General features: G+C 38.9%; 1 protein-coding gene across 1 annotated transcript; it reads left to right on the top strand.

Annotated features, from left to right (window-relative positions):
• The first annotated feature begins 2,155 nt into the window (after window positions 1-2,155).
• On the top strand, window positions 2,156-4,134 carry EIF1 (eukaryotic translation initiation factor 1). The gene is made up of 4 exons (XM_058183524.1): window positions 2,156-2,342; window positions 3,331-3,494; window positions 3,586-3,687; window positions 3,918-4,134. The coding sequence occupies exons 1-4, from the start codon at window positions 2,312-2,314 to the stop codon at window positions 3,960-3,962; spliced, it is 342 nt and encodes a 113-aa protein (XP_058039507.1). The 5' UTR covers window positions 2,156-2,311; the 3' UTR covers window positions 3,963-4,134.
• The last annotated feature ends 6,319 nt before the right edge of the window (window positions 4,135-10,453 follow it).

Here is a 10,453-nt window from a genome sequence, read left to right as displayed (position 1 = left end):
AATATTTCGAAAAAGAAGATTAAGTTTACTCCAGTTCTTTCTACTAGGAATAATTATGGACTATACAGCTATAGAGACTAAATTGATTTTGAACTTAATAACAGTCGCAAGACTTTTGATTGCTCAGTATTGGAAGAAAGAAGAATTACCTACAATCGAAGAATGGACAAAACAAAACAACAAATGGACACTCAAAGTATCAAATCTGGCAGAGATGACAAAATCTCCGCTTACTTGAAAGACTATATACTAGAAAATATATTTTAGAATGGAAAATGTGGATTGATTATATTTAAAATAAGTATCAGATAAAAAAATATCGAATAGCATATGAGTAAATTTAGGAAATATTTTGTATTAGATATATTTTGAAGGAGAGGGAATTGAGAGTGTGACTAAGTGTGGTGTGACTAAAGATTATAATTTAGGAATTATTTTGGATTATGATTGTTAGTTTTGATACCCTGCATTTTGTTCTGGGAAGTCGGGGTGGGGGTGGGGGTAAGGGGAGGGAATTGGGGGTTTGGTAGAGATGGAGTGATGGTTAATGTACAGGGATTATTGAAGAAATATAATTAATGTAGGGTCGGGTCTGCATAGTTACCATTTTAGAACGGTGGGGAGGGAGAAAAGAGAGAGTAGGAGGTAGGAAAGAGGAGAAGAGGAAGGAAGAGGGATAGTAGAGGGAGAAGGAAGGTGTAGGGTGGAGGGAGGAGTGGATGTAGATAAGAGAAGGAGAGGAAGGTTTGGAAAGTAAAAGAAGGTAGAAGAGGGAAGAGTGTTAAAAAGGGTGGTGGTGACTGGGCAAGCCCGACTAATTGTATATAACTGTACATTGGATGAATTATTTGATATGATTGTAAAAATAAAACTTTTTATAAAAAAAAAAAAAAAAAAGGATGCTACCTCATCCCATGGTAGCAAATGAACTCACCAGCAGTTTCATGTAAACTGTAAAAGGAATGGAGAGAACTGAGCCCTGCAGCACACCATGGAGGAGGCTGTGCACTGGATCTTTGACTCCATATCTACACCAGTGGGTACCAATCTTGAAGAAAGGAGGCAACCAGCACAAGACTGTGCCACTCAGCTCCAAACTCTGTAGCCCAAAAAGATACCACTATCAATGGTATCAAAAACTCCTGAGAGGTCAGAGAGCAAGGAAGGATGCTCTATATCCCTACCCCACAATTGACAGAGATCAACCCAGTGCAGCAGATGATGTTTCTGTTCAGGTTTCTCTGAAGCTGCCAATATTATAAATGCAATCAATATACCGGTAATCCACCAAAGATAAAGGCTCCCATAAACAATAGCAGAAAGGGGGAATTTAAACTACTCTTCAGTTTTGTCTGCAAGAGGCAGCACAGGAACAGTTTTAATATGTTCTGAAAACACTGTTCAATTATAACAATTCAGGAGATAATTTACTGCTATATTTAACATTTTCATTTATAGGCTGGGAATTATTGCTACATACAATGTTCATTTCTGGGTTTCAAAGCAGGCTTGACTCTGACACCGAAATGCATTGCTGGTTTAACAAAAATGGATTTTACTTCATAGCTTTTGTTCAAATATTTCCCCCCAAAAATGGACAAGAAATCTTGTTATCTGTGTGCCTACTAAATAGGCAATAATTTATCAAAGAAAATGTATTTAACTTTGGAGAGGGGAATGTCAAGATCCCAGTACCTTTTATTTTAGAAATAAAACATTAATATAATTAATCCCTATCGGGAAAAAAACTCTTGAACGGCATTAAAATCAACCTAACGCGCATGCGCCCGTTGTCCGCTTTCCTTTGTGGAAATATTTGAACTGCCCCTCCCGTCTCTTGAAAATGGTGCAGACTCCCCGCGTCCGCTGCAACGTACGGCCGTTTCCCCGCCTTCCGCGCTTTTCAGCCAATCCCCGCCAACATCCGTGGCGTCACAAGGAGAGCCAGTTATGTCCAGTTTGCGCTACCTTCTGCATCATAAAATGCGGAAGCTGGAGAAGGGAGGAGCTGAGTTTGACGGAGCTACGCCCACAACCCAACCTTTCCCATCCCCCCCTTCAAGTTTTCCTCTTTCCAGCCAATCCTTGCGGCCGCCTCCCGAGGCGCGTTGACGTCATAAACCCCTCACTGCTATATAACCCGTCGGACGTTTTAAACCCGCCCTTCCTGCTGCCTTTTCCTTTTTTAGGCGTCTCGGAGAGGCTGAGGAGCCACCGTCGCTGCTGTTGTTGTTGCCGCGCCCCGCCTTTTGCTGTCGCCGTTGCTGTTGTTGCTTCCGACCCGGGGAAAAGGGGAAGCGAAGCGCGTCGTATGTCCGCTATCCAGAACCTCCACTCCTTCGGTGAGGGGGCTCCGGGATCGGCGGGTTGCGGGACGGAAATGGACGGTGGGGAAGGCCGCGTCAGGCCAGAGGTGGAGTTCGCTTGGGCCCCGATGCGGGTGGGGGGGGAGGTCATCGGAGAACCCCGGAGTGGGGAAGGGAAGCAATTGTCTTCAGAGCTCGGACGGGAAGGTGGGGGGATGACAGAAGGCGGAGGGCTGCGGCGGGAGGGGGTGGGAAGGAGTAAGGCCTACCAGGAGGAGTCTCTTCGGCAGCGGGGGGGGGGGACAGTTCGGCTGCCGGGGGGGGAGCGATTTCATTGGTCGAATCCAAGATAGGAAGGAAGCCAGCGATTCCAAGAACTGGGAGGGGGAGCAGGCCGCCCTGGCCTAGCTTGACCTAAAATGCGCCTCGTAGTGGGGATTGGAAACGCGGACAGGCGCCTAAAAGATGGATACCGATAACTATTAAGGATGAATGTAAGAAGACGGCATTGTTAAGATCCGCCATCTTGTTTGCTCCTTCTCTTTCCCCCCCCCTTGTTGACGCACTTGCGAATTCCTGACGGTTGCATCACCCTGCAAAGTGGGAGGGCTCTCCCGAGTCACGTGGTAACGAAGAATGTCTCCCTTTGGTTATCCGCTGGAAGCGGCCTCGTTTCCACATCTGGGCAGGAAGTGGGGAAGAACCATTTTTCCTGCTTTAATAAGAAGGGCGAGCAAAGACGTTTGAGGTTTCAACTGATTCAGAAAATGGATGACGGGGACCTTAGATAGATCTGCCAACATCCTTTCAATCTCCAGAGTGGTTGAACTTGAAATATGTAGCTGAAGATGCCCATTTTCCGACCTTAAATCTGTCGATCACACTTTCCCCTCTCCAATAATGAACTAACGGTTTCCTGAGTTTAGGAAGGTGATTTGGGTTCACACAACATTGATAAATCCTTAAACTAACTGAAATTGCACCTTTTTCTTCTTAATAACAATAAAATTTCAACTTTTTTCAGACCCCTTTGCTGATGCAAGTAAGGGTGATGACTTACTTCCTGCTGGGACTGAGGACTACATCCATATAAGGATCCAGCAGAGGAACGGCAGAAAAACCCTCACCACAGTCCAAGGCATTGCCGATGATTATGATAAAAAGAAACTGGTGAAGGCCTTCAAGAAGGTATTTGTGAAATTCTTAATCCCCAGTAACTGCTTTACCCTTGGTAAGTGATTAGAAGTAAATAGTTAATATCTGCTTTTTTTTTCTGTAGAAATTTGCCTGCAATGGTACTGTGATTGAGCATCCAGAGTATGGAGAAGTGATTCAGCTTCAAGGAGACCAACGGAAGAATATATGCCAATTCCTCATTGAGGTGAACACAGCCATTTAAAATTTATGGGTTTTATTGCTCAATTTATTGTTGGACTTGTGCACATAATATTTTATATATTTGATTTCTGCTACTAAATTAAAGCCAAAAGATTTTGTTCAGAAGTAGCTGGTTTTATCTTGCTGTCAGTGTAAAATAAATGCAGTTGTTAATTTTACTGGAGTAGGTCACATTCTTACTATTTAATCTAAATCAAACTTTTCTTTTTTCAGATTGGACTGGCTAAAGACGATCAGCTGAAAGTCCATGGGTTTTAAGATTTGTGGGTCACCAAAGTTTCAAGGGCGATGACTTCCCTGCTATGAAAGATTCTTTGTGTCCTGCCTCATTAGTTTTAACCAAGCCAGCTTGCATAATGTAATCACATCAGGTTCCTTTTAGTCTGGACTAGTGTAACTCGGCAATGTAATAAACTGACAAGAGCTCGTGTTGTGTTGTGTTGCTGTCCCTCATTTAAACCAGGTCCGGTAGCGTTGGTGTCATGCCAGAAGTTTATTTTATAGGCATTGCTGATTAGAATTTAAATATTCTGGCTGTTTTAGAGACATCTAACATTTTAAGCCACCTTTGTCATAGAAATTGAGGCTAAATAACTACAAACTGTGAAAGATTAGGTCTCACCTACCTTTGTATACCTGAAGGCATCTTTGTGCAAAGGTATTGGGGCTATATAAATCAAGGTCTCTTCAAAATAGACATTAAGGTGACTGAATTCAGAAAAGGTATTAGCTCAATCTCGCTTAAACTTCAAAGGTGCAGTTTTTAAAGAATGTCATTGCAAAGTGCTGTTTTAGTAACTAACAGCTGTGTGAAGCAACAGATATCTTGGTTGGAATCCTGATGTTCTGTGTAATGTATTTAAACTTTTATTTAAATAAAAATGATTTTCAGAAATATTTGCCTTGTATTTTAATGCACAATGGAAAGTGCTTCTAAAAAAATAATCCAGTTGATGTTAGACATCAGTTCAGCTAGTCTGAATGCCACAAAATAGTGCTCTACTACTCATCGTGATTATGCATCACAATACTGAAAAAAACAAAAACCTTGGTCATGTACCTTTGACTTCTAGCAATCGCATACAGATTCTTCAAGATCTATCCCCAGCTTGGTCTTTCTGGTCCTCCAATAATCTCAAAAAATACTGCATCATTAATCCAAGTGCACTTAGTCATGTTTATAACTTTATACAATTTATACAATATATAACTTTATACAATTTATACAATATAATGTTAGGTATGTAATTAAAAATTCTAATATTAAAATACTTGATACATCTCAAGTTCAGTAATTGAAAGTACATTTACTTAATAAATTGAAAAATTCTTTATTAATAGAAATTTATCTTTTCCAATAAAGACAAGAACTTTATTCAAAGTATAATCACCCCTCCCCAAAATAAATCCAGGAAATAGTTTTTGAGAAATTCTATGCATTTTATTTAAAAAAAACAGGATTTATACATACTATTAAATTTCTGATTGTCCTGTAACCCTTAACTGAAACTGCATCATAGGGCAAAATGTTTGAACCAAGCTTCCTTTAATGGGCTAATGAGAGAATGCATCCAAAAGCCAGGACTCCACTCTGAAATTAAAATTTGGCAAATTTTATAAAATATTAAATAAAACAGCCATTTTATTCCTTAATGTAAAATGCAACTCGCCATGAGCTACTTTCAAAGCAGATAGATCTCTGAGTACATTAGAAACACTGCCACTGTTGGGAAGGCATTGAGAAACAATGACCCAAGGGATCAGGTTATCTAGTTGCAATTATTGGATATTAATTTCTAAATGTTTTAAGAAAACTTACATACTTTTCATTGAATTGCCCAAAGATATGACATTCACTTCTGATAATTTTTCATTGTAATCCTTATAGGAAAAAAATGTTTAAAAGCTAACTTGAATGTGGCTGCCATGAAACTAGCAAAGCGTTTGATGGCAGAAAATAAAAACATTTCTGAATAATCTCTAATAAAGCTGAACATAGACATAAGCTGACAAGATCTATAATGAGACCAAATGTGTGTTTGGGGGGCTAACCAAAAGAGTTCTTTGGGGCAAGGGAGTGGGATAGCCCTCCAAACAGCACATTTGCCACATGCATCAATGAGATGTACTTTCCAATGTATGTTTTTCAGGTTATTCAAATCAGGTAGGCAGTGCTTTTGCACACCGCAAATTTTGGACAGGTGATGGTGAATTACCGTAAGGAAATGTTTGACAGGATGTAATCTGGAAAGGTTGGTAATGCATCTGTAAAAGGGCTGAAAATTGATTTGGCTGCCAAGTACCATATTTATTACATCTACTTCTAGCTTGTCAACAGACTTTCAATAACTGATTGCTTGTTAATACTTTTTCTAAGAAGAAATGTAAGCTAAATGCTTATTCAGGCTTTTCTCATCAATTGATGTTTGCATTGGTATCATCTTTTGTTTCTGTTAGGAAACCAATGGGATTTTTATATGTTAGCAACCAACTATTCTTTCCATCATAAATCGACCTGTCCATCTAATGGATGGATGGGATTTTTTTTATTCCAATTGTATTAACTGTAATACTACAATTTTTCAACATGAGCCAACAGTTGTGTGCCTTAATCACTGCAATGATGTAGTTATGATGTATCTATATTGGGGCCATTTAATACAAGGTTAGCAAGGTTAAATTATATGTTGCCAGAGTGTTATGACTTGAGACATAAGGGTAATTCATCCCAAAAAGGGAGATGCTCCATGGAGAGATAATTTTGTGTTTAAAATTTTTCTCTTACATCGTTAAACCAAAAAAAGAAAGAAAAACTTGACTTCACCTTAAAACCATCTCAGTCCATTTCTACTACAGGTAGTCCTCGACTTATGACCACAATTGAGCCCAACTGTTGGCTAAGTGATACATTTGTGAGTTTTGCCCCATTTTATGATCTTAGTTGCCACAGTTATTTATTTATTTATTTTGTCACAACATCATACAAAAAGATTATATAGTATATACACATATAAACATATATAGGAATTATTATTATGTGAATCAATATAGTTGTTAAATTAGTAACATGACTTAAACAAATCTGGCTTCCCCGTTGACTTTGCTTATCAGAACGTCACAAAAGGGGATCACATGAACCCGGACACTGGAACCATCATATGTGTGATTCGGTGTCAAGTATCTGAATTTTGATCAAATGACCTTGGGGATTGCAGCTATAGTGTAAAAAAGGCAATAAGTCACTTTTTTCATTGCCATTGTAACTTTGAACAGTCACTAAACCAACTGTTGTAAATCAAAGAGGACCTGTAATTCTGTATCGTTTCCAATTGCACACTATTCTCAATTGCGTTGTTGTTTTCCCTGAATTTTGGGGTTACTATTCTTGCAAGAGTGAAAGCAGGATGAGTTTTTTCAGACAGCAACTATAAAATTAATGCTACTTCATTCCATCCTTCCATTATGGTCTTAGACTCAGGGAATTTCCCTGAATCCAGAACCTAGATCAGTGATAACTAACCTTTTCTGGACCAAGTGGCCAAAGTGCAAGTGCACGTGCCCCAAACCCCAAAATACAATATGTGGGCAGCCTCAATGCACACGCCTCCTACGTGCCCCCGCAAATGTGTGTATGGCCACCCACAATGTGCCCTGCCCTATGCATGCATTTGGACCCCCCGCATATGCCCCATATGCGTGAGCAGCCCCCCTCCCCCTATGCATACACAGCAGAGACCCGAAGACCTCCTGCCTGGGGGAGTCGCGCACACATGCGCAGCAAAGCTGAACTGGGGCAACAGCTTGTGTGCCATCAGATAGGGCGCTGCGTGCCATCTCTGGCATGCGTGCCATATGTTCACCATCACGGGCCTAGATCTTCAAACGGAGGCACATGTAACTGTTTCACAAAGCAAAAACACAAATTCATAGTTTAAGCTTTTAGGCTATGTTCTGTCCTCCAGAAAATATTAAAATATCATTTTATTTTAAACAGAAACAGCATAATTTTTCCTAATTTATGGGTGGTGTACATGAAAATAATTTAAAATCTAACTGTCACTGCTCCATCCTCAAATGTTAAACTTAATACAAGGATTATACATTTGAGGTTTGGACTTTTATTAGCATTTCTGTTCCCTCCCCCGGCTCTTAGGTGTTGAGGGATATAATATCACATCTCCCATTTGCCATTGATCTTCAATAATTAAAACATTATTTAACAAGATCAGTCCAGGAACAGGCAACATAAGAGCAGCACTGGGACAGCATAGATTAGCTCTGTGAGCAAAAATTCAGGAATAGTCTGGTAGCACCTACTTCAACTAATCAATTTTATTTAAAAGCTTTCATGGGCTTGCACTCATTTTGTTTTAAAATTGTATTGAAGCACCTACAACACAGTATGTAGTGAAGATGACATCATTGTAATGCCATTGTTTAAACACAAGAGGGTGTCTAGTGCCCAGGGCTTGTCTTATAGGCGCTTTCTGTTCACTTTGCTGCATACTGTAGGAAATCTGGGACACTGTATAGCAACCTCCATGGAGATTCTCAATCATCCAGGTCATTGTTGTCCCAAAGGTGCTTTTCTAAAAGACACCTGGATTTCCTTGTGTATTTCCTTGAAAACATCTCACTTCTCATCCAAGAAACTTATTCCATTCTTGGATGAGTAGTGAAACCTTTTCAAGGTAAAAAAACAAGAAAGTCTAGTTGCCTTTTGAAAAGCCCCTTTGGACACTTTATAGCAATGTTTCTTAAACGTGGCAATTGCTTGAGGAATTCTAGGAGTTGAAGTTTGTGAATCATTACTTTATAACTTTAGGATGAGTGTGATTCCTGAACTCAAAAGTTATTTTAGTGTAGGAAACAATTCCTCTGAAAACTCAAAAGGAATCTGGTATTACCTTCACAACATATTTTAATAAAAGGCATAAGCTTTCATGAGTTGCTCTACATCAAATCCCATTGAGCTGAACTTGGCCCTTTTTGTTATACACATTGTAAAAGAAAAGAACTGTGCTAGTTAATAGTCACACAAAATCAAGATTTTGGTAGCATCTTTTCAAATACCATTAAAAAAAAAAAAGCTATACAGCAAGGTTTTATAAACTGCAGTGAGTTGAAGGAATATACCACTGAAAGAAACAAGAAAAAAAATGAATACTGTATGAGAAGAAACGGGCTATAAGATAATTAGACCATAAAGGCTTTATCTATTCCATCAGATTAAAAACAACCAAAGTTTAGCAACAACCAAAGTTCTAGGAAATTCACTACACTTTTTATAATGGTGTGAGAATGTTCCATTGTGGTTCGTTCATTGTGCATACCTTCCAAATTCAGAGAATGCTCTTGTCATCACTTTGAAAAAGAAATAGCTCGTTCTAGTGAACTATGCTTCACCGCTTTTGACATTTTTTTTTCCTGGTTGGTTTCTGGCTTTAACAGCATTTTGCATGACACATAGAAATTTCCAGAAATTAAACTGACACATTTTAAAGGTTGCTTTCCCCATCATTATCTCCTACAAATTGATGCTTTATATTCTGTGGGGGAAAATATTTTTAATGTTCTATTAGGATAGAATGCATTAATGAAATGGTGTAGGAGTTGATTACCTGCTTGTTGTGCTTTCAAGTCAGAGAGAAAAGGTGGCAGTTTTATCTCTACTCCAGAAACTATTAAAACCACAAAGGCCATTCAGGTGGAAAATGATAAATTAAATGCAAATAGATGCATGTTTTTAGTTAGAAATTCTGCACATCCTGGTCATTTGGTAATGGCAGAATAAATTGTTTGTCTTCATTTTGCGAGAACTGAACAATCTCTGATAAGTATGAAATGGCCATTTTTCCATCTACTTGCCCTTTTCCCTTAGTATTAAATTCTAATTATTCCCGAGTATGAAAGGACAGCATGTGTGCTGACGTGTGTACTATGTAAGATGGCAGAAGGAAGAAGTACTAATCTTACTTATGGTGGAAAGAATGAAAAATACTAATCTTTGTGGTTGTACATATTTACAGAGCAATGTTTGCAGTTATGAGGAATGGAGAAAGAAGTCATTTTGCTAGAAGTAATCCTCAACTTACATTCATAATGGAGTCCTTTCATCATTAGTCATGACGGTCATAAGTTGAGGCACCCATGAGACCAACTCACTTATAAGACCTTTTTTATAGTATAGCCTTTATTGTCATTATACATCATATATACAACAAAATTGGTTATGGTGGTCCATAAGTAAATACCATGGTGGGTGAAGCAAGTCAAGTCCTATGGACATCTTAGCTGGAAATTGGCTTAAAAGACTAGTTTCTGGCAAAAAAAAATTTGATAATTCACATCACTCAACAATGAACCACTGCAACTGACCGTAAAAGCAAGACAGTTCCCAAGCCCTGAAATGCAGTCATGTGAATGTGGGTGGTTGCCACCATCAGAACTCTGGAACTGGGTTGTAAGTACCTTTTTTTTGGGGGGGGGAACTATTGTAAATTTTAATGGTCATTAAGTGAGACTACCTGTACCATCTTCTCATTGGCACTCTAAAAAAAATCTAATGCCTCCTTATATCAGGAACTATTTCTAGCAATTATTTTTAAAATGTTTTGATTAGGCTGATACATGCTGGGCATTTTTTATAAAGAGAGAAGAAAAAAAAAGAGAAATAGAGAAAAAAGAAGAGGAACCTGTTTCTGTGAAGCCAGTTCTGTGGAGGGGACAAATTTAGTTCTTCCATTGCT

Source organism: Ahaetulla prasina, chromosome 4, assembly GCF_028640845.1.
Source record: "Ahaetulla prasina isolate Xishuangbanna chromosome 4, ASM2864084v1, whole genome shotgun sequence".
NCBI lineage: Eukaryota > Metazoa > Chordata > Lepidosauria > Squamata > Colubridae > Ahaetulla > Ahaetulla prasina.
This window is presented reverse-complemented; position numbering and strand designations above follow the sequence as displayed.